General features: G+C 42.9%; 2 protein-coding genes across 2 annotated transcripts in view; both read left to right on the top strand.

Annotated features, from left to right (window-relative positions):
• The window catches only part of SMCHD1 (structural maintenance of chromosomes flexible hinge domain containing 1), a 230,845-nt gene that overhangs the window by 163,536 nt on the left and 42,602 nt on the right, over positions 1–24,707 (top strand). The window lies entirely within an intron of this gene.
• Positions 9,294–24,707, top strand: part of EMILIN2 (elastin microfibril interfacer 2) — a 54,917-nt gene continuing 39,503 nt past the window's right edge. Inside the window, exons 1-2 of the mRNA XM_019418359.2 lie at positions 9,294–9,854; positions 10,398–10,520. Of these exons, the coding sequence (XP_019273904.2) occupies positions 9,721–9,854; positions 10,398–10,520 (257 nt within the window). The 5' untranslated portion in view covers positions 9,294–9,720. The remainder of the gene's footprint in view (positions 9,855–10,397; positions 10,521–24,707) is intronic.

The following is a 24,707-nucleotide window of genomic DNA, read 5'->3' as shown; positions in this document are numbered from 1 at the left end:
ATGAAACAAACATCCACTTAATAACTAAATACCTACAAAAACAAAATATCTGTCAAGAACAAGAATGCTGCTCTAGATGCACCCATGTGCCCTTCTGATCTCTCAGCTCTCCCTCTCTGGAAGAAACCACTATCCTGCCTTGTTTCTCTCTTGTCTTTATATAATTTTATCCCGTAGTGTGTATCCTCAAAGAACATAGTTTAGTTATGGCATTTTTGAACTTTACATAAATTTTATTTTATTTTATTTTTTAAGTTTATTTATTTATTTTGGGAGAGAGAGAACAAGCTCAGGGGAGGGGCAGAGAGACAGGGAGGGAGAGAGAATCCCAAGCAGGCTCCGCATTGTCAGCATAGAGCCCAATGTGGGGCTCGAACTCAAGAACCGTAAGATCATGACCTGAGCCGAAATCAGGAGTTGGACATTTAACCGACTGAGCCACCCACACGCCCCTGCATAAATTTTACAAATCATACTTTAATGGAATATCTTTCTCTAACTTGCTTCTTTCATTCTCTGCGCTGACAGCAGAGAACCCAATGTGGGCCTCATACCCGGGAACCATGAGATTATGACCTGAGCCAGAGTCAGAAGCTTAACTGATTGAGCCACCCAGGAGCCCCTGATACTAATTAGGTATCAATTTACATTTCCAGGATGTTAATGAGACTTAGCACATTTTTTAATTGGCCATTTGAGTTTCCTCTTTTGCGAAGTGCAGATGCTAGTCTCTTGTGCATTTTTCTGTTGGAGTGTTTGTCTTTTTCTTGTTAGTTTGTTGTTGATTTGTTAATTTCCTCTATCAATTCTTTATCAGTTGTATGTTGCAAACATGTGAGAGGACCTAGAGGTACCCAGGAAAGCTTCAGAGAATGGATGAAGACTCCAGGGTCTTGGAGATGGAGTTAAAGTTCTCCAGTCATGGAGAAAATTCCACACAGAGGAAATAGGTTATGCAAAGATTGTATTGTTTAAGGACCTCAGTCAAACATAACTTGGAAAAGGTAAAAAAGAGAAAAAACCACTTTGCCTTCTCAGCCCTCCTCAGGCAAATTAGATTTGCTTCTGGATTTAACATTGTTATTTTTGAAGACTAGTTTTAATGTAGTTGAAATGGATTTGTGTGTTTCTCCAGTTTGGGCTGTCATTTTGCTCTTTGAAGCCTCATCTCTGATAAAATACAACATACCTCTGTGCAAGGAGGAAGCGGGAAATTAGAGGAAACCATCCTCTTAAAAAAAAAAAAAATGTTTTTATTGTCCAGACTCGCTCCCTTATAATTTTTTAAATATTTATTATTATTTTTATATATAGAGAGAGAATACATGCAGAGGAGGGGCAGAGAGAGAGGGAGACATGGAATCTGAAGCAAGCTCCAGACTCTGAGCCTGATGCAAGGCTCTAACACATGAATGGTGAGACCATGACCTGAGCCAAAGTCAGAGCCCAATCGACTGAGTCACCCAGGTGCCCCAACAATTTTTGAAGTATCTGAAAAAAGTATTTAAAACTCCCACTGAATGAGATTATTCATAATGAATCTGTCCTTCAGTGGACATAATTTATTTGTATTTCCCTGGGAATCATTGAGGAACAGCAGTTCAAAGCCTGAAATGGATTGTCCTCTGATTTGTTATCTCTACAGTTGACAGATCTTTCTGGCTAAGCAGGGATTTGGCAATGTTTGGTTCTTAACTCCAGCTTTTTAAAAGTACAGCTAAGGAAAACTGTAATTCTGAGGTGACATATGATTGAAACCTCATTTGGCCCCTTATTACCTCATTCATTAGGGCAAGAAGCACTCTGGCTGGAGATCACATGCTGTGGCCCAGGGAGAGGGTGACTCTCATTTTTTTCTCCAGCTGACCTGGCCTCAGAGCGGGGTGGAGAAGGACTGAAAATAGTCATTTCTTGGCTGCGTTGGTCAGATGGGAGGGCCTCTCTAACATGGGTCCATTTATGAGTGAAAGAAAGAAACAAGGTCTCTGGAGGTTGGACTCATCGGTTACAGTGGATATGATGTGAGCAGAGTTGGTTAAGGCCCAAGGAAAACCACAGAGGCTTAGATTTATTTGAGTCATTTACATTTGTTAAAAGATAAAACTGAAGTGTATACTCTTCTGGTCTAAGTTTGAGTTTTCAAGTTAGCCTCCCCAGATCCCAGTTCACCCCAAATTTAATGCTACATTTCCTCCTATATATAAAATGTATGTTAACTTCATCAACTGTCTTATAAAAGTCAGACATCTGTCTGCTTTCTTTCACTTATTCAACCAATGTTTTTAAATAAAATGTTATGTGTGAGACACTGTGCCAAGTATAGGGATAAAATATAAGATGAGTAAGAAATAGTGAGTTTTTTCTTCAATAAACATATATTCAAAATTAATCGAGGGGCACCTGGGTGGCTCAGTCAGTTAAGCATCTGATTTTGGCTCAGGTCATGATCTCACGGTTCATGGGTTCAAGCCCCACGTCGGGCCCTGTGTTGACAGCTCAGAGCCTGGAGCCTGCTTCAGATTCTGTGTCTCCCTCTCTCTCTGCCCCTCCCCTGCTCGTGCTCTGTCTCTCAAAAATGAATAAACATTAAAAATATATATATTTTAAAAAAACTAATCAATGGTGTTGGAGGTCAGAATCAGTGTGACTTTGGGGGTGGATTAATGATTAGAAGGAAACTTGCGAGGCCCTGGGGTGCTGGTCATGTTTTGTTTCATGATCTGGGTGCTGGTTATGTGACCATGTTCAGTTCGTGAAAATTCATTGAGTCATCTATGACATAGGCACTTATTTATAAAAATGCTATACTTTGAAACGCTTTACAGGAATAGACCACAAGGTACAAACATTTACTTTTAAAAATCCTTTATGAAATTGGAATCCCTAGGAAACCCTGGATTCTTTTTGGGTTCAAACACGTTGGAACTGAGTTCTAATAGCTTATTTTCTGATGTTCTTCCTATTTCTCCCAGGGATCCTGGCACCACTTTGCCCTCAAACAGCCCTTTGGAAAGCATAACCTCAGAATATTCATGTAATATTCTCAGAAAACATGTGAGAGTGTAATAGAAGACTAAGGCACTTTCCGGCTTGACCCCTCAACATTCCTGAGTATGAAACTCTTGCCTCACCTGTATTTTCCATTAGTCAAAAGATATTAGGAACTTTTATCTGCCCATGGCATATTATTTATGTTGTTTTAGTTTTTTTAACCAGTAAATGTCCAGAGATGTCAAAGGGGCTTAGAGAGCTTCATTTCAGCAGGCTCTTCCTTGCTCTGCTATTTAAATGTGCTGTGCTCTTGCTCTGCTATTTAAATGTGCTGTGACCAAACCAGAGTGTTTAAATAGAGTGGAGCACCATGGTGCTGTGTTCTACTTACTTAGCTCCTGAGGATGAGTTTAAGAGTGATTAAGTCTGAGAAGACAGAACCAAGAAACCTCATGCAAATATTCACCTTCGTCAACAGCCAACTAAACAATCAAGTCTCTGGTGCTTAATGAGCTTTGTTTTTTTAAATAATATAAACTTTAAAAAGTTACCAAAATGTTCATGAGGCAGTAACAGAAGAGGCTGCTGCAAGTAAAGTTTTGACTTACTGAAGACCAGTTCTTTCTCATTTTCTGATTTTATTATTTGCATTGACGTTTATTAATGTTCCAGCCTTTTATAAAGGCTAAACATAGTGTGGCTTTCTGTTCATTTTAGGGCTCTTAGAATGACCCTATAATTTATTGTCCAAACCCAGGCACTTTTGAAGATGAAAGGAGACACTAAAAATAATTAATAGTGTTAACTGATCCACAACAGGAGTAACCCGGGACTGGCCTGGGCAAATCAGAACATCTGGTCATTCTACCTATTGTTAGACAAGGGAAAAAGAGAACCAGTTTGTTTGTTTGTTTGTTTCTCCAACCAGCCTGTACTGCACTTTTTCCTCTTGTTCATTACTCCTGAGCCCTACCTGGCCTCTCTGCCTCACCTACCCCCTGGCTACGTCTAGGACCACATGCCTTATAATATAGCTAGTCTACCAGCTGAACCCTGCCTTATTATTAAAAACACGGAAGGTACAAGGTTACATTAACTTGTACCCTTCCTCACTAGCGATTACATTCACTTTTGATATCATAGATTACTTAAAGGAAAGCAGAACAAAAAATGTAACACTTAGCTTAAACCCACACTTCTCAGGGCACCTGGCTCGCTCAGTTGGAGGAGTATGTGACTCTTGATCTCAGAATTGTGAGTTTGGGCCCTACGCTGGGTGTAGAGATTACTTAAAGAAACTTAAAAAAAAAAAACAAAAACACCCACACTTCTCTGTCCTAATGTGCAAATTTTCTGATTGCCTCAGATCTATTTCTTTATCACCTAACTAAAGTTTTTACTATGGTATATTCCATGTACTGAATGTAACTATATGTTAAATCATTTCATACATGTATGTCCTGCATCTCAGTCAATTAAGAAAGAACAAAATCTGATTTTGCTCTCGCTCCCACATTGTCTGGTATATCGTTCAATATACAGAATTTACCCAATCTGCTTACTGATAAAACGCATCTTTTGGCCACAAAATTGCAAGAACTTTTTCCCCTTATCCTCCCAAATGTAACATTTTCTTACTGTTCCCGGACTTAAGCTGAAATATAGTTCATCCTCATTATTCATAGATTCTATATTTGTAAAATTGCCTACTTGCTAAATTTATTTTTAGATCCAAAAGCAATAGTTTTAACACTTTCATAGTCATTTGTGGACTTGTCCAGAGTGGTAAAAACCTTCCTTGTCTGATGTGTGCATTCCCATTCAGTGAGACAGTGCTCTGCCTTCTTGTTTTCCCTCTCAGCTTATAAGTAAGTCCTTTTCATGGTAAATGTGGTGTCCCTTTTTGTTTGCCTTTTTGTGCTTTTTGTTGGCAGTTTTGCTATTTAAAATGATCCCCAAACATAGTGCTGAAGTGCTAGCTAGTGTTCCTAAGCACAGGAAGGCTGTCATGTGCCTAATGGAGAAAATATGTATTCGTTAAGCTTGTTCAGGCATGAGTTACAGTGGTGTTGGCCATGAGTTCAATGTTGATGAATAAGTAATGTGTATTAAATAAGGTATCTTTAAATAGAAACACACATAAAACAAGGTTATGTATTGACTGGTTCACAAAAACATTGTGACCAGAGGCTTATAGGAACCTAACCCTGTATTTCTTATAGGAGCAATTGTTCTGTATTTGCTAATTCAGTGTTGGCAGCAACTTTATAGAACATACTACATTAAATAATGAAAATTGACCATACTTACATACAACATTGTTTAGAACTGCACAATCTGAAATACTAGAAAGTATCAATTTTCTCATGAATACTTTTCTAGTGAGTATAGATTGAGATTGTGCTAAAATATCATGTATTTCATAATCATCAAACACATTCTGCCTATTGTTGGTTCCAGAATAATCAACTCTTATTCCATAAATAGATGATGAACTACAACATAGTTTGAGGTGGCTCATATAGGAAGACATTATGCCTAAGCTATTACAGCTCTCTTGGAAGCAAATAGAATTCTAAGAGCCTATTTTTGTCAGTTATTTCTTATGAAGAAAAAATGTGTTCAAAACCACACCATAAGTGTGACAGCAATGAATTCCCAAACATATTATTTGGCTATAGGAAGCATTCTTAGAACAACGAAACATCTGAAAAAAATTAAGAGATATGGAATTAGAAACAAATTTCATCTTTTTGAGGAAGAAGATATCCACAATTGAGTTGCCTGATGATCTAAGTTTATTTTTGTAGAGTTATCAATCCAACCAAAGATCTCATTGAATTGTCTTAAAATAAATTTCTTTCAATGTAGAGGATGAAATCTCCTGAACAATAAACCAAGCTATATGTTTTCCCCTGGGGGCCAATAAAAAGAAAACTGGGCTGGAAGTCAAAAGCCCAGTATTGCATTCCCGACTATGACATTTAGAGTCATTCTGAATGAGTCATGCATGTGCCTTCATGGCAGCCATTTCTTTATATTTCTTACTTAGGAAAAACAAAAAACAAAAAACAAAAAAACTGTAGTAGATGGTCAGCTGCTCACTTCACTCGGCACAAAAAAAGAATGACAAAACCCCTGAACCTGACTGCAAATTTGTTGGCAGTGCTAGGGCAGTAACAGTAAGGATTATGAATATTTATCCTCCACTTGGCCCTTGTGTATGCTAGGCACTGTGCTAAGCAGTTTACATGTGGTAACCCAACTCATCCTCCCAGTGGCCACACAAGGGATTCCCCTTTTCAGAGCAGAAAATGGAGGATAGAGAGGTCTGCTGACTTGTTTGAGATCATTCAGCTAAGAGGTGAGGGTACCCAATTTTGAACAGTACGTTAACTCCATTGCATGAGCTGTTAACAACACCGTTTGTTTTCAAGTGTGATTTCAGGCATGATTTTAACTTTTCACAGTTTTGAAGTTCTCATGTGATAGTTTATAATAAGTCACACACCCCTGATCAATATAGGGGAATTTGCTCCTGTTATCTCTCAAGAAAGATGATTAAAATAATGGCCACAATCCTTAACAATGTCATTAAATCAATCAATCGATAAATGAGATCAGTCTTGGTTTCAGAAGATTGGAGACTTTGAATCTTTAGGTATGTATAGTAAGTGGGATATTTGTAAGTGATTAAATTTAGAAAAAAAAATTGAAGAGATCAGTTCTTTATTCTGTTTTGGTCTATTTTAGCAAAGTCTTTGACAAGACAGAAAAGTACCTGTTTGTAAATTTTGAAGTCTAGGGTCTTCTCTCTGAATTCATTCTGAAGGTGTCTTATGCAATGCGATGCCTATATCAAATGTAACTAAATGAAATTGTATCAACCAAACTTCATCATCCCAAAACAGATCAAGCTAAATAGTGCAGTTAATTTTTCTCAGAGATATTTCTGTCTCTTTTTCCCTACCAAGCTGCATTTCTTTTTAATGTAGGGCATCTTATCACTAACTTATGAATGTGTAAGACATTTTCTTAGGGTGTATTATGTTAGGAATGCTTTGCAATCAAAATTTATTCAAGATATCCAGTCTTCAAGGACTTTCTTTTTCTATCATTAGATAAGCAGCACAAAGAAGTGGTAAAGACAAGTAAAAGTACACCTTGAAGTTGTTGGAGCAGGGGGCGGGAGGGGAGGGCTTCTTTTTGGAGTTCTCGAGAGCAAAGACAAGAAGTGGGAAGGATGGGACACCCAGGCTGGTCTTATGACTCTTGACCACATACATCCTAGATACGAATCGGTTCATCTTGATCAAATGTCATGTGCTCGGATGACTGAATGCGAGGATGGGGGAAAGTATGCCCCTGCTGCCTCTGTAATCACTCACCCTCCTCCACCAGGTAACTAAAGGGGAATCTGGGGGTTCTGGGAGCCCAGCAGGCTCATTGCTTCATGAGACATGCCCCTAAGTACAGAGCCTGATGAGCATTTTTATCATGACCAATAGTGAGGGAATAGATTTTAGGAAGTAGGTCTAACTTTGCATTTTTGCTTTAGCTAAGTTGGTCACACAGTTAAGTGTGGAACTTACTATGGGGCACTTTGATTTTAAAAGCAGAAGAAACTCCTTCAAATTGTGATAGGAAACTGACAGTTTTCAAGTGCTTATTTAAAGTAGTTGGCGGCTTCTAAAGAATTCACACTTAGAGCCTTCTCCCAATTATAACCCTATTATTCCTTATGGCTGGGGCCACATGGCCCACCCAATTCGTTTCCTCATGTGCTTAAGCTCTCTATCCTCAGGAATATTCCCACTGCTTTCTGGAAGAGCAATTTCTGGTTCCTGAGTTTGACGTGTCCCTTCCTGTAGCTAGAGAAGAGAAAGGGGAGAGGGTCCCTTGGGATCTTGGCCTCAAATCCTCCTGAGAGCCAAGTCTTCTTCCATCTTCCCAGGGCAGCCCCATGCCAGGTACACATGGGCCTGTGTCTGGAGAAACACACGGTCTCACTTCATTGACTGTACATCAGAAATTTTATACCCTTCACTGTACAGGAATTCCTGGAAGTTCTGGAAACACAGAGCTCAGGTCAGTTTGGGCTCACTTGTGAACCCTCACTATCTTCATACAATACCTAGCATGTAACAGATGCTCAGAATAAAATTTATCTACTGATAAGTGCCATTTATAACTGACTAAATACAGTATTATGGTCATCTCAGTGGAAAGTTGGTCCTCAAACTCTTGGAGTAGACTGCAGCTTCTTAAGCCTCCTAGTATAACTTTAATGGAAAAAATAGATTTGACTTCATCAGTTCAACTTACTCTCACATTTGAGAATGACCTGTACTGAAGTTGTGGTTGTTAGCTGCTGGTTGTAGACACACATCATGTGTGTGTGTGTGTGTGTGTGTGTGTGTGTGTGTGTGTGTGTGACTCTCCTTCATTTCTGTGCTGTTTCTTCCCTTATGACACTCATCAACAAAAATGGTGTTAGGATGGGGAGGAGGGGGAAGTCATAGAAAGATGCAGCCCAGGTTATGCAAGACCACTTTTTATCTCTTTCTGTGATTTTTCCCCTCAGGGTGATTCTTTTGAAGACTTGGATGACTTCAGTCCAATATTTGTCTGATCTGCAAATAACCTCAATCTAGTGTTTATTAGAGCAGGTTAACTCAAATACATCCCCGGAATACAAGCACTTTGGCAGGGATTTTATGTAACATTTTTCTGTGGAGTTGTTTGATCCCCAAAAGAAATGGGTAGAGATTAGTGGAACTCAAGAATAGGCAGAAAATACGAAGGTAAGTGAAAAGATGAACGTCTAGCAGTGTTTGAACGGTTAGGAGCAAATGTGACCGTTGTGGAGTAAATGTCTTTAATGTTGACATAAAAAGAAAGTTCAGAGTAGGACATCAGAAGCAGAGGCTGTGGGATTATCTTTCAAAAATCAGTGTAGCATTTATTAGAGTCTGATGCTGTTTTGAACTGGTGGGGCTGTCCCCCGCTGCCCTGCACGTTGACTTGGAAACTGAAATGGATGCACGAGGCAGAGTTGAGTAAAGAGAAGACCCGTGTTCATTTCCCCGTAAACTCTTGTAAATCCAAATGTGAGGGAATGGCCACGTCTTGCCAGAAGAGGAAACCCGAGTCGAGTCCTCCCAGGGACTGATAAAGATGTCCCTCACTCGCTCCGGGGAGCCGGCACCCGGGCACAACAGGCACGACGCGAGGACTGCCAGACTCGCCGACTGCGGCCACTTCCCCAGGGGCCGGGGCGCGCCTGCTGGAAGGTGGGAGGCGGAGTTGCTCCGCTTCTGGGAAGAGACCAAAGGAATGAGTAATTGGAAATTCTGTAACTTAGACCCTTTTCCTAAACTCTTCAGCCCTTTCACCCCAAACCCCCTGCCGAGAGGCAAGGGCACCAGAGACGGGGAGCCGTGGTGGAGGGAGAGTCACGTTTCGGAGAGGGAAGTGAAATAAAGAGGGCGGCACCCGGGGGGGACCTGTGCGTCATTGAGGGACCGAGGAGAAGCGCGGGCGCACAGGGTGGAAAAGGAGAAGTGGGAGCTAGAAGCCGGAGGGGGCGGCCGCGGAGCGGGGGCGCCGAGGAGCGCCCGAGCCTCCTGCCTTCTCCGGCCGCGCCCCGTCCGCCCTCAGCCTCGCGGCGGTAGCCTCGACCCGCCGCGCTCCGGATCCGGCAGGCGGGGCGCGCTCGCCGCGCGCAGAATGTGGCCGAGGACAAGGCTCTGGCCCCGCGCGCCCTGGCGCTGGGCGTTGGCGCTGCTGACCCTGGGCGGTGCGGGGCTGTGCCATGCCGGCCCGCAGCCCATGCACCCCGCGCGGCCGGGCGCCAGGAACAAGTAAGTGTGCGGTCCTTCTCTCTCCCAGCACTGCGACGCTCCTTCCAAGAGCCCTGGGCCCCCGCCCACCCCCACTCTCCACTAGCAGCCGGCCCGCAAGCTCCATGCCAAAGGCGATGAGCAGCAGCCGGGGGGTCCCCCTCGGGCTGCCCCGGCGGCGGCGCCTCCCCCGGGACCGTGCGCTCTACGGCCGGCGCGAGGCGTCCCGGGTAACCTCGCCGGCGCTCCAAGCAGCGCTGCCTCCGGGGCTAAGGGGCGCAGAGAGTGTCCCGCGGAGCAGGGCGATCCCAGGAATTACTGAAGCCCTGGGACCGTAGGCGCTTTTCTTTTCCCTGTCTTTTGTCGGCTTAAGGTACACGCTCCGCAAAGGCGCAGCCGCGTACCCTCTTGATGGCCGCTTTGTCGGGCTCTCACCTCCGCAGGGACGGCGGGCTCCCTGACCCTCAATGCGCCCGCTGCCCTGTCGGCTTGCCCCGGCTCCCCCAGCCTCATTGTTCTCTAGGTTGACACTGTGTCCTTCTCGCTCTCTCTCCTTCACCCCAGGAACTGGTGCGCCTACATCGTGAACAAGAACGTGAGTTGCTCTGTGCTGGAGGGAAGTGAGAGTTTTATTCAGGCTCAGTACAACTGTCCCTGGAACCAGATGCCCTGTCCGTCCGCGCTGGTGTAAGTCGTTGAGCCTAGGAGCTGGCGGAGTGCGCCAGGGCCTGGGCGGTGGGTGGCGTCGGAGCGTTGAGCTCCGGCCCATCCGTAAATCTCTTCCAGAGTGGGAGAAAACTCAGCAGCTGAAAAGTCTGAGCGCTGAGCGGGGTCCCAGGCATGCTGGGGGTATTTTGGAAGCGTGTGTTGCCCTGAGTGTGGAGGGTGCGCACAACTTGCGAGCTTGTGATCACCGGGGCATGGGAGGGGTGAACAAAGCTCCCACCCCCACCTCTCTGTTCTGTTTTTTTTTTTTTTTCTTTCAATTTTATTACTAACATAAGGCAGCTGGACCTAATTAGATCCATATTGTGTGTTCTGGGGCACACAGAAGGTTCCAAAATGTATACTGCTAAAAACTTTGAAATGTAGGATTAGCTGAGAGGTTTGTTCCATCTCATGTCCTAAAACAGGCGAGTTTTGTCCAAATGTCCCCCTAAAACGGACCTCTTCCAGTGTTGTCGCTCTCTAAACTGAAGTCCCAGCTATAACTTGCTTAAAAGTGAGTTGCTGTATTTTTCATGTTAGATTTGGGGATTCGGCCAAGAGGTCGTCAGGAGAAAATAGTCTTCTTGTTGGTGAAAATCATCTTTCTGCTTATAAAGATTTCACCATCTTAAAAAAAAAAAAAAAAACCAAAGAGGAAGCAATGCAATAGAATGCAAATTCTGTTAAATACATCACACTCATTCAATTGTCTTCCGGCAAGCCTTTGTGTTTTTGTGTAAGTTATCAGAGGATAAGCGTTGTGAATCAATGGCTGTTGGGGAACACATGTGATGGTTGCAATTATTTGTTTCCCCCTAAGAATAAGTTGTTTGTCTTAGAGCACAGTTGTCATTACAGCAAAGAATAGCCAGTAGGCGGATCTGTCTTTGGCAAGGCAAAGGGACAGACTGAAACTGGACTCCAGAAAACCTTATTCCAGAAGGCAGTAGATGAGCCTTCAGGCTTGTGGGGTGGAAGTGGTCTCTGGATGGTTCCACTTGGGCTGTGGTGGGAACTGCAAATCGGGAAGGGGTTGTTCCTGTTAGGCCAACAGCAACAACCTAGAAGAGACCCCCACTTTCAAATATAGAGAGAACCAGGCAGAAATGGAAATCTCTGGCTCATGAGTTGGATTTCTCAGAGAGGTGCAGCACTGTCATATCGCCTGTATCTCTAGGTGGTAATTTGTAGACTTCACAGTCCATGGCCGGCAGTCACTGAAATGAGAATCAAGTAAGATTTTTATGTTGTGGTAGAGATATGAACCAAGTATTCAACACAATTTGAACGGGTTTATTTAAAATTAGAATTATTAGTCAGGAATATTTCATTTGTTTTACACAAGAACTACATTTTATGATTTGCTATAATCTTAATACTTCCTTGTGGTGACTCAGATAAATGAATTTTTCATTTGGGGAGGTAATGCTTTTCATTTAAAAGATGTTTTTTCTTTTAAGTTTTCTGAAATTATTTTAGCGCTTGCAAAATCAAATGATGATTTAATTGTTGTATTTGACCATAACTCAGTGAAAAAGATTCTTTGTCGTCAGTGAGGAGCAAATCACCTCCAGATCTCAGGTTAAATGCGAGGCAGTTGGAGCATATTTTCGCCACCTACTGGGAAAGACAACAAACACTGCTTTAAGAAATGATAGATGTTTCTGTTGTTTTACTTTAAAAAATTTTTTTTCAGGTTTTATTTATTTTTGAGACAGAGACAGAGTGTGAGTAGGGGAGGGGCAGAGAGCGAGGGAGACAGAATCCGAAGCAGGCTCCAGGTTCTGAGCCATCAGCACAGAGCCCAATGTGGGGCCCAAACTCACAAACCATGAGATCACGACCTGAGCTGAAGTCAGCTGCTTAACCGACTGAGCTACCCAGGTGCCCCTGTTTCTGTTGTTTTATTAAATAAAATCAAAATAAGTGACCTGGGTGTTTTTATTCACTAATAGCAACATTCAAACACAATTCAAGTGTGTTTTTACACTTTAGACACTGCATTGTAAGTGCGAAATTTAAAAAATAAGACAGTTTTAGCTGATCAAGCTGAAAATGTAACTAATTCAGTGTTGACTTTTTTCTGTTTCCTTAGAGCTAGGAAAGGAATGGCTTATCTTATTTTTTAATTACTAAATGTTTCCTAAATTTTTATGATTGGTGGATGATTGAAGTCAAAGCCACTGTATACTTAAAAGGCTGTTTAACATGGAATTTCCTAGGTATTTCAGATAAATCCAGAAGCCCGAGCAACTTCTCTTCTTTCACGGGTGTTGTCAGTAGAGGTCTCCTTAGAACCTGAGATGTATGGAAGTGAAGGTCCCTTGGAAACTAATCCTGCAGTTACTGAGGGATACTTTCCAGTGGTGTTAGAAGTGCAGGGCTGGAGATGTTGGAGCTAGAATGCAGATGGGCAGCTGGTGCTGGCTTAGCGCCTGGAAGTGACAGGTGTGTGCCAGCAAGGCCTTGAGAGAGTTGGGGCAGAGTGGAGTTTCTAGGAATGGTGGAGGGAAAGGGGGAAGAGGAGCCAGGAAGGGGAGAGAGCAAAGCCAAGTCTTTGGAGGAAGAGACCGCATCTTAGAGACTTCAGGAGGAGACATCTGGAGGCTAAGGGGTCCAGTGAGGCCAGTGGCTTTAACTAGCAGGGAGAAATTGCTTCTGCAGAAAGGACAGTTTCAGGTCAGTGGTGGACGGGCATTGTAACTTGTGTGAGGTTAAGAGAGTAGGTCAAGAGGAAACTCAGGTTACAAAAGAATCAAATGTATCTCAAAGGCTTTGGTGGAAAAAGAGAGTTGGGGCACCTGGGTGGCTCAGTCAGTTAAGCGTCTTAGACTCAGGTCATGATCTCACGGCTCGTGAGTTCAAGCCCCACGTCGGGCTCTGTGCTGACAGCTCAGAGCCTGGAGCCTGCTTCGAATTCTGTGTTTCCCTCTCTCTCTGCCCCTCCCCTGCTCATGCTCTCTCTCTCTCTTTCTAAAATAAATAAATATTTTAAAAGATTAAAAAAAAAAGAAGAAGAAGAAAAAGAGAGTTGATAGTAGCCAAGCAGATGAAGCACACTGCATGTTCTAAGACAGAAGTAGAGAAGCCAAGGGAGACCCCAAATCAGCTGGGAAACAAGAGGTTTTATGGGGAAGTCCATAGAAATAAGGGGAGAACATCTATGCCTGGTCATGACTGAGCCTCTGCAGGCATGTGCATTTCCAAAAGGTTTAGACTTTGTTCCATTTGTATATATGAAGAACCTTCGATTCCAGATTGCAGATTTGGACATCTTTCTGTGACAGTGGGAACAGTGAGGGTTTTTGTATATGTGGGGATTTTGAGTGATCATTTTCCCTGAAACTGTAAAGACACTTCTATGTGTCAAGCACTGCATCAGGGCTTTTTATTCTGTATGAGGTTATTTAATTCTTGCAACAACCCTTCGAGATGAATGCCATGGTCCCCATTTTGCCAATAAGGGTCTTGTCTACAGGTCATGTGATGGTAAATGGCTGAGCTGCCCACAAATCCAGGGCTGCTGGCCTTTGTGGACTGGCCTTTGTCCCCCTAGCAGTGGAAGATGCATTTGTTTGTTTTAGTGCGTACCTTTGGTGGATTGCACTATATTCAGCTATCAAGAACATTTATACCTTCTTTCATGGAAGGCAATTCCCACGTAAAAGTGAGAGCTGTGTGTATGGCTGTGCACTTAAATATCTTTATTGTGGGTTATTTGCTATTATGCATTGGACTATCTCATTTTTCATACTCTTCGTTAGGCTCCAGTTGGTTTCTTCTTTAAATTTTTCCCAGTTTTACTGAGGTGTAATTGACATGCAGCACTGCATAAGTTTAAGGTGTCCAGCCTGGTGACTTACATATGTTGTGAAATGGTTGCCACAGTAAGTTCACATCCGTCATCTCCTAGATACAAAAAAAAGAAAAAAAGGAAGAAATATTTTTTTTCCTTGCAATGCAACCCTTAGGATCTACTCTTAACGGATTTAAACATACTATATAGCAGTGTTAATTACATCGATCATGTTGTATGTTACATCCCTAGGAATTTAGGTTATAACCGGAAGTTTGTACTTTTGACCATCTTCATCCATTTCCCTCTCACCCCACCCTTGCCTCTATTAACCACAAATCTGATTTCTGAGTTTGTGGTGTTTCTAGATTCCACATGTAAGTGAGATCATACAGAATTAGTCTCTCTGACTTACTTCACTAAGCATCATACTCTCAAGGTCCATCCATGTCGCATGGTAGGATTTTCTTTTTTCTTATTTTTGAGAAAGAGTGTGTGTGTGTGTGTGTGTGTGTGTGTGTGTGTTCGCGTGCGGGTGTGCTCGAGCATGCAAGCAGGGGAGGGGCAGAGAGAGGAAGACAGGATCCAAAGCAGGCTCTGCACTGACAGCAGAGAGCCCCATGTGGAGCTTGAACTCACTAACGATGAGATCATGACCTGAGCCGAAGTCAGATGCTTAATAGACTGAGCCACCCAGATGCCCTGGATTTTTTTTTTAATGGCAGAATAGTATTCCGTTGTATGTATATACCACAACTTTTTTATCCATTCATCCGCTTAGGTTGTTTCCATGTCTTGACTATTGTAGATAATGGTGCTGTGGACATGGGGAGCAGAGATCTGTTTAACATAGAGTTTTTGTTTCCTTTGCATATATACCAAGAAGTGAAATTGCTGGATCATATGGTACTTTTAACTTTTTGAGGAATCTCCATACTGTTTTCCATAGTGGCTGTACACGTTTACAGTGCACAAGGGGTCCCTTTTCTCCACATCCTCAGCAGCATTTATCTCTTGTCCTTGTGATGTCTTATTTTAATAAAGTATTCAGGGTTGACTTGGGTGAAAATACCACCCGCCCCCGCCGGAGCATATTATTGTAATGAGAGCAGCCCCTTCATCACATCTATTCCATGGGGGCATTATCTCCATTCTACAGAGGGTCATGTAGTTAGGAAGTAGCCCATTCGGGATCCATACCCAGTCATATTTCCAAGCCTTAGGCTCTTCCTCCTGCATACTCCGTGGCCCCTTACTGTCTGAACCCACCCAAGGGTGTGTGAGTGTGATGCCTGCCACAGAGCATGCTGGGTACACAGGCTGGTGGTGTTCGGGAGTACTGCTGCTTAGCAGACAGTGCTATCTTCTCCCTTTGGGCTAGGCATGGTTTCCTTTCATGCAGCATTCATGCTTTGTGGCAGCAGTTTCAGAGAGTCCAGAACCTCCCACTCTACTTGCGTCGGTCCAGCTGACTGCTATTAGTATTTGAGGCATTTGGGGGCGTCCTGCTGTGTGGAGCAGCTGCCTTGTAGGTGAGGACATCCGGGCATCCCAGATGTAAGGCAGGATTATTCTCCTGTATTCGCTTTGCTCCCAGCTGAGGGCTGAGGCTCCGCAGGGTGGGGTTTCCTACTCCCTGAGCCCACAAACTGACGGGTTTATCAGCATCTACCCAACCCCACTCCTGCCCTCTTCTTGGGTGTGTTGCATCTGGGTGGAATTTTTCCTATGAGCTCTTTAAAAGAATCTCATCAGTTGGGGGAGGAACTGGGTGGGACTAACTAGGGGAGCCTGCTCTGCTGTGATAACACAGAAGAAGAATTTGTGAATTTGTAGCAGGTGTGAGTTCTAAGTGCTGAGTTCCAGAACTCCTCTAATTCTCAGATTCCAAGGGGAGCAGATGGTCATTCAGTTGGAAGAAAAGTTGTCTATTAGGAGGCAATCTCAGCCAGGAAAAGCTCGTAAAAAAAAAAAAAACAAAAAAAAAAAACCCACAAAAAACGTGCGCGCACACACAAAGAACACTTAAGGCTGCGAAAATAATGAAGGCTTACATCTTCTAGAGCCAATCCTACAGTTTCTCTATCTCCCGGAACAGAATTCCATTCAATTGGAAAACGTGCCTCTTGGGTGTGTAACTTCAGGGGAATTGGTTTTCCTTCAGCTTTTAAACATCTTGCAATCAATTGGCTGTAAAGAGTTTTGCTCCTTGGTTTTGAGGGTAATTTGAATTGATGAGGGAAGGCTGAGCTAGCCCACGTGCCTGAGGCCTTCACTCGCAGTGCCCAGACCCCATGAGCCCAGTACGCTTGCCTCCTTCCTTCGGTCGACCTTTCTTCTCATCCTTCCGGGCTGCTTCTGCACTGCTGCCCTGGAATCTTCTGACCTTCCTTTTAAGCTTCCTGGTAAATCGGATGCTAGGTTTGTAGAGCCCTTCTACAGTCGTTATTTTATTTTCTTTTCATAAGCTCAGCCAGATTATTTAGGGCAGAGACTGGGGTCTTGGAAAAAGAACTTTATGGTTATTGGCTACTTTTTCCACCTTTCTGATCTTGGAGAAAAGTTAATGGGACTCAAATAGAGGTCACAGTCTTAAGAAAAACAGTTGCTTCTCATTAAACCCTGTTTTGGTCCCCTTAGTTGGTCTTTCTCCACTGATCTATTCCACTGTGTTGGCACTTGGTAAATCAACTAAAATTCTGAAATAGCCAGAAAAGGGGAGGTGAGTGGGAGCAAACATCCCCTGAAGGAGTCCCTCTAGGGGCTGCCTGGTGTGGACAACATGTTCTGGAAGAGGAAATAAAAAACTTGGCTTCTGGCCTGAGCTCTACCACCACTGAGCTGTATGACTTCAGGCAAGTCCTTCAACCTGTGTGAGGTATGTTTTTTGCTTTTTGTTTTGTTTTTTTTGTTTTTTTTTTTCCATCTCTACATTACTAGTGGGATACCGTAGCTGACAGAACTTGTTAAAAGTGCACTATCATACTCATATAGGGTATACTCAGCAGGAATGTCTCATGAACACTCTTATTCTCATCGTTTGGAGTGTTGTTGCCTCTCAGGTGGGCTCATCTTTGAAGGCTTTGAATTTGAAATTCAAAAAATGAAAAAATGAAATAATTTCACGGGGCACCTGGCTGGCTCAGTCAGGGGAGCATTGGACCCTTGATCATTGGGTGGTGAGTTCAAGCCCCATGTTGGGATTAGAGCCCATTAATAAAATAAAATCAAGAGAAATAAATTCAGTAAACTAAGATAATTAAGCAAATGAAACGAAAATCAACTTTTAGACATGAAGCTAATAACTTAGAGATTGCTTTGGAAGGCAGAGCCAGTTATGGTTTCTTTGGGGAATGCACGTAAATGAATACAGTCGATTTAAAGTGAATGTTCCACTTGCCGTGGGCACTGAGTGCTGGTTCTGCAGATGCGTGCCTGCCTGTGGTAGCTCAGCAGAGAGCTAGCTGGGATGTCCCAGGTTTCATGAGCAGTGGGCGAACGCTGCCCATCCTCCCGCCACCTTTCAGCCCGCCACCACGCTGCTCTAACCCTTTGCCTTTAGAAAAAAGTCCTCTTCCTCGGGTTGGTAACAGCAGGATGTTACTCACGTTTACTGAGTGTGAATAATGCAGTAGGTACTGCACATGGCAGATCCCAGAGTTTTACATACTGTATTTTAAAACCTAGGGGCACCTGGGTGGCTCAGTCGGTTAAGCATCCGACTCTTGATTTCAGTTCAGGTCGTGATCTCATGGTTTATGAACTTGAGTCCTACATCGGACTCTGTGCTGACAGTGCAGAGCCTGCTTGGGCTTCTCTCTTTCTCTCTCTCTCTCTCTCTCTCTCTCTCTCTCTGTCCCCCCCACCCCACCCCTACTCATTCTCTCTCTCTCTCAAAAATAAATAAACATTAAATTTTTGTAACCTAAAACTGACAGACTATGCCAGTGTTCAGACGACTTACAGACTGTCACCCAAATGTGCTGATTTATTGCTGGTCCAAACACACACTGACATTTTTACTACTTGGAATTAACTGCTTCTGTCCTTGGTGAAGCAGCCTTCTGGAGTTAAAAATAGCAAAGAACCACTTGATAAGAGGAGGTGAACCTGACTTGTCCTTATAAAGCACAATTTTCCTGGATGGCTTGAGAGAGGAACATAGTAGTTGTCAATGTGACAGCAGTGTATGTTGGAGGAAAATAATGAAATGATTGAAGTGAAACTCACCCATAAGTTTTCTTCTTTCCTTCCTGTTTTACAGTGGTGATGGGCACTGGAAAAAAGTAGGGAGAGTTCAAACTCACCAAATCCCTAGTTTGGAAATGCTGTAGAAGCAAACTTTTCTGGGTGTGTTAGAATCTGGCTGTTCTTTTTTAAATTTTTTCCCCCTACTTTCCACTAAGAAAATATTAGATTAGGGAATACGCCTAAAAAGTATTTTCTGCAGTGTCAGCCTTTCAGGGCAGTATATTTTACTAGGCATTTGGTTAAGAGACCAATGGTTTTAGGTGAAGCCTTCTCAGGCTGACCATTTCGATGAAAGGGAATTTTCTATGCGACCTTTTCACCTGTTTCCTAACATTCCCCATCTTCGTACATATTTGTGATTGTCCAGAGTCTGCTGAATGGGCTTTATTTGGTTGCCTTTTACAGCAATTTGCTCACAGTCCGTTATAAAACAAGATTCTAGAGATTCCTTCTTGCTGCAACTTGTTTCTCTACAGCTGCCCAGCAGGGATGCTGTTGAAGGATCATGGGATAGGGACCTACATTCTTTTTTTTTTTTTTTTTTCCCTAAACTGTAGTGAAAATGCCACTTGTTTTTCTGCTGAGGTTTTCCATGTATCTTGAAAACAGAGCCCCATAGCTGTGGCCGTGATTGCAACAGAACCCAGGGCGGGGTGAGTTTCACAATCTAGCGATCGCGGGAGATCTTTTCACCATTAAAGTGTTTCTCTGGCTAGTGTCCGTGTCAACGCAAAGAGCTCTCACGTGCTGGTGGAATGAAGGCTTTGAGCAGGGAGGCAGAGCGGAGCCTTTCTGAGTATTTTGAACATTCCAGAATCTCCAGTCTGGCCAGCTGTCCTGACAGCGTTCAGGTTTGTTTATGCGTCAGGGGGCCTGCTTTTCAGCTGCTTTTCCAGCAGCTTTCCAGGACAACAGCGCCAGGTCAGAGCTCTGGCTTGGTCATGATAAACGAGGCACCCTTTTCCCATCCCAACACTCTGCATCATCTTCTGGCAACTCACAAGATATTTGCGAGTCGTTCCGTTGCATTATTGCAAAAACGGCGAGATATAACCCAGATGCCTTGCTCACTGGAGGTGCAGGAGGGAAGGCAGAAACACCATCTATGTCTTGTTTCCTGAACCAAATAGCATGGCACCCTCTAAGCACCTCTTGTCAGAATTGTCACTGAGAAAATAATAATCCCAAAGAGTAGTCATCCCTTGTCATATTTTAGAATGCTAATTTATATCTTTGATGTTTTGTGTGTTATTTAATATAAATGACAATTTGAAGGCTGTTATAAAAAAAGAAAATTGTTTTGACTATCTTCCTTAGTCACCGATCCATACCTTTGAAAGTACAAAAATAAATATTAGGTCTAAACCCCCAACAGATAAAGCAAATGGTTATGTAAAGAGTAATCCAATATGTTAAAAAAAACAAAACAAAACACTAAAAACTTTAGTTAAATCCTCATTTTGAAACTGTGAAAAAGACTTAATGCTGTGGTTTTGGTTTCTACTGGTAGAAACTTAGCTTAAATATAGATTTAATTTTATTTATTTATTTTTTTTAAGCTGAGCTATATTATTAGATAGTCAGGGCAAGACTATCTGGCACTTGATTTCACAGTCCTGAAGAGATTTAAGGCACCCTAATGCAAAAATGCATGTGTGTGTGTGTGTGTGTGTGTGTGTGTGTGTGTGTGTGTATTATAAAATATATATTACATAATATATATTATATATGTTATACAAAACAGCTTTATCGAGGTATGATCTACATACACAAACCATACATGTTTAAAGTTGTGTAATTAAATGTTTTGATACGTGTATGCACCCTTAAAGCCAAGATCATAATCAAGACATTGAATATAACCATCTCTCCCAAAAGTTTCCTCATGCCCCTTGGCAATCCTTCCCTCCAGTTTCTGCCCACACACTCCCTAGGCAATTGCTGATCTGCTTTCCATAGATAAGTTTGCGTTTTCTAGAGTTTTATGTAAATAGTCATATAGTATGTACTCTTAGGTTAGCCTTTAGCCTTTGTTCACTCCACAATTATGTTGAGGTACATCGTGTTGTACTATGTATCAATAGTTGATTACTTTGTATTGTTGAGTACTATTCCTTTGTATGCGTATACTACCATTTGTATATAGTTTTTGTAGCTGGGGACTTCATTGTGGCAAAATGGTGTAGAAAATCATGTGTATTGAGAGCAAGGTCACTTCTCTGATTTTTCTGAAGACAAATTAGATGGTAAATATCTAACAGATGAGAGCATAGATAAAACTATAGTGGAGTAAGAAAAATGCATTTCACACTTATAACCCTGGAAAATGTTGGATTTAGGTCACATAATTAACTTAAGCCACTTCGAATTGGCAGAAAACTCAATAGGGTAAAGAAGACTTCTTTGCGGACTGTTGGTTACTCAGTTTCATTCAATAAATATTTTTGCGAAAGGACTATGTGTGGCCCAGGACTAGGCCCCATTGGGACCCAGGAAGGAACCCACCTCTCTCTTGCCCTCTGGAAGTTCACATCCAGTCAGTGAAATGAGACATAGAGAGAAATAATTATAAAATAAAAGGTAGAAACTAGAGGGGTGCCTGAATCGCTATACAGAAGTACAAATAGCTGAGGATATTCAGAGGTGGAAGGAATTATTCCCAGCCAGGAGGAATCTGAGAACATGTTTGCAGGTGATGACATCTTAGCAGGGCTTTGAAAGATTGTTCTAGTTGAATATGTGCAGATTTGAGAAGACACCAGCATAAAACAAGAAAACATGGGCTGGGGCCTAGAGGTGGGAAATGAAGGGGCGTCCGCAGGCCAGGCTCCTCCTGAGGGCTGAGGGAAGGTGCTGCTCGGGGCTGTTCTCCCTGGCTAGTAGATGGTCACCTTCCTGCCAGTGTCTGTCACATCCTTTCCCTCTGTATGTGTCTCTGTGTCTGAGTTTCCTCTTATACACACACCACTCATTGGATTAGTGAGGCCCATCCTTACTAATGGCCTCATTTTAACTTGATTGCCTGTGTAAAGACCCTATCTTTAAATAAGGTCACATTCTGAGGTACTGGGTGGGGGTGAGGACTCTAACAAATCTTTTTGGAGATGGCAATTCAACCTGTAACAGCCAGTGTTAGGAGGTTAGGCTTTATCATTTAGGCAAAGGGGAGTCATGGAAAGTTTTTGTTCTGGGACACCATCAGAACTTTGCTTCCAAATGCTGATCAGGCAATGCGTGCAAAGTAGATTTGAGCGGGGAGAAGGAGGGGTGTGGGCAAGGGGTGGTGGGAAGGGCATTGTCAGGAGACTGGCCACAGTCCCTGCCGGACCTGTGCTGGGTGTGGTGGGGGAAGCAGACCGGGCAATGCAGAGGTTGAGAAGCAGCGGCCCAGTCTAATGGCCAGGTGACCTCTCCTCTGTGTTTAAGTGCAACAGCACTGCGTGGGGGTGAGGGTACATGAAGAGCTGTCACTGAGTGATCTGTGTGGTCTGTTGTCAAGGGTATTGATAAAAAGGACCACGTGTTGTGAAGGAAGTCAAGATAGTTCAAGGACTGTCATTTGAAGGTTATGGCAGGATTGCCTTTGTCCCTGGGATAGTCAGCACCTCATTATTCATCACCTGTGGTCAGGAGCCAACTATAATTCTTCACATGGGCCATTGAGACCATTATTATGGAAGGAACCCATATATATGTTTTAATGTTTTTTAAAATTTATTTGAGAGAGAGAGAGAAAACGAACGAGTGGGGGAGGGGCAGAGACAGAGTGGGGAACAGAGGATCTAAAGCAGGTTCCACATTGACAGCAGAGAGCTGGACATGGGGCTTGAACTCATGAACCGTGAAATCATGACCTGAACTAAAAGTCGGACGCTTAACTGCCTGAGCCACGTAGGCGCCCCAAGAAGGAACCCATATTTTTAGTCTTTTTGCAAATTTTTGCCCTATGATAAATTTATATATCCTGCATGTACACGACACACAGAGTGTATGCATTTCATTTATAAGTATTTATTTATTTTGACAGAGAAACAGCATGCATGAGCATGAGTCGGGAAGGGGCAGAGAGAGAGAATCCCAGGCAGACTTCACAGAATCATCATGGAGTCCAACATGAGGCTCAAACCCATAAACTGTGAGATCATGACCTGAGCCAAAATCAAGAGTTGGATGTTTAACTGACTGAGCCACCGAGGCGCCCCTGTGGCTTGTGTTTTTAAAATGGGAGTTGTGAGGGGCGCCTGGGTGGCTCAGTCGGTTAAGCGTCCAACTACGACTCGGGTCACGATCTCGTGGTTTGTGAGTTCCAGCCCTGTATCCGGCTCTGTGCTGACAGCTCAGAGCCTGGAGCTTGCTTTGTATTCTGTGTCTCCTCCTCTCTCTGCCCCTCCCATGCTCATGCTCTGTCTCTGTCCCTCAATAATAAATAAACGTTAAAAAAATTTAAAAAAGGAATTGTGACACACATATAATCTTGAAAATAATTGTAAATACTGAATGAAAATATAGTGGCTTATAGCTAAAATGAGGATTTGAAATGTGATGGATTCTAGTTAAATCAATCAGGGTAATGATACAATGTAATTTCCTGAACTGGCAGTCTCAATATAACCTTTAAAAGTTTTTTGCCAAGATGTGAGTGTATGTTGACTATCTCTCTGATAGGAGAGACAGCTTTCCTTCTGTAAGAGCTCATGTTACACGATTGTAAATCAAAATTCAACTTGATTTGCTGACATGAGGCTTAGCGCAAGTGACTCTGTTTTGGTTCTGTTATCTCTCTTTTTTTTTTTTTTTTTAAACACAACTATAAAGAATGGTTTGGTGTTACTGGGAAGTTAAAATGACAAAAGACAGAACTTCATTTTGAGAAAGTTAAATTCTAAAAACATAGGGAAGTATTTTAAAGATTAATTCTGTGGCTTTGAAAATATCCTCCTTGCTTACACATTTTGTTTGTAAAAATTGAAGCCAGTTTCAGTGAGGGCTTTCGGTTATGGGCCAGCTTAGGAACCTGCTTATTAGCAGGATGAGAACCACTATTTAAACCAAATATTTAATTGTTTTACCTAAAAAAAAAACAGCACAGTAATGCAATCTATGTCATTTTTCTTAAAAACAACAACATGATTTCAAGGAAATGGAAGCTAGCCACCTATCTTTAAAACTAGGTAATAGATGTCAGGAGAGCCTGGGTGGCTTAGTCAGCTAAGCATCCAACTCTTGATTTCAGCTCAGGTCACGATCTCACAGTTAGTGAATTCAAGCCCTGCATCAGGCCGCATGCTGACAGTGTGGAGCCTGCTTTGGATTCTCTCCCTGCCCCTCCTCCACTCGTGCGCTCTCTCTCTCCCTCCCTCTCTCTCTCTCTCTCTCTCTCTCTCTCTCTCTCTCTCTCTCTCTCAAGATAAATAAGCAAACTTAAAAAAAGAAAAACTAGTGTCACTCGGGCCCCCTTTCACCTCAAAGTCTATATATTTGTCTCACTCCCTTCTTAATTTGCAAGAATTGTGGATGCCCAGAAGCTTTCCTGTAGACTGGGATAGTGTCCAAGGCCAACTCTCCCATAGCCCACTGTGTATGTGAGTTCTGTGTGGCTGTCTCAGAACCCCATGGAGTTGGCCAACGTACACCCTCCAGTCCCCAGAGAAAAATCCAATCCAACAAGCCTGCATGAGCAGTGAGGACTTTGCTGGACACTGTGGCAATACAAATTGTTAGAGGATGCCATAGTGATGCCGACCTTGAAAATCCACTGGCCACCATAAGTCACCTTGGAGAATAGTTCCTCTTCACTTCTGCCTCCTCCAGTGGCCTCCTGCTCTGTCACCCCTACCCATTTGAAAGCAAATAAGCCAAATTCTTCTTTTTGCTCACCCCCTACTTGTCCACACCTTCAGACCTGGGCTGTCGCAGCCCCTTCGAAAGGAAAACCATGCTCTTTCTAAGCAGAGTGCAGGTGGATGAAAATGTCTCCACTTCCCTGTGTTAAGTGTTGATTAAAAAAACCCTAAAGTGGGGTGCCTGGGTGGCTCAATCGGTTAAGTGTCTGACTTTGACTCACATCATGATCTTGCGGTTCATGAGTTCCAGCCCCGCATCGGGCTCTGTGCTGACAG

This window comes from Panthera pardus, unplaced genomic scaffold (assembly GCF_024362965.1).
Source record: "Panthera pardus isolate Hobbes unplaced genomic scaffold, ASM2436296v1 HiC_scaffold_15, whole genome shotgun sequence".
In the NCBI taxonomy this organism is placed as follows: Eukaryota; Metazoa; Chordata; class Mammalia; order Carnivora; family Felidae; genus Panthera; species Panthera pardus.
Note: the sequence above shows the minus strand (reverse complement) of the source record. Positions and strands in the feature narration are given on the sequence as shown.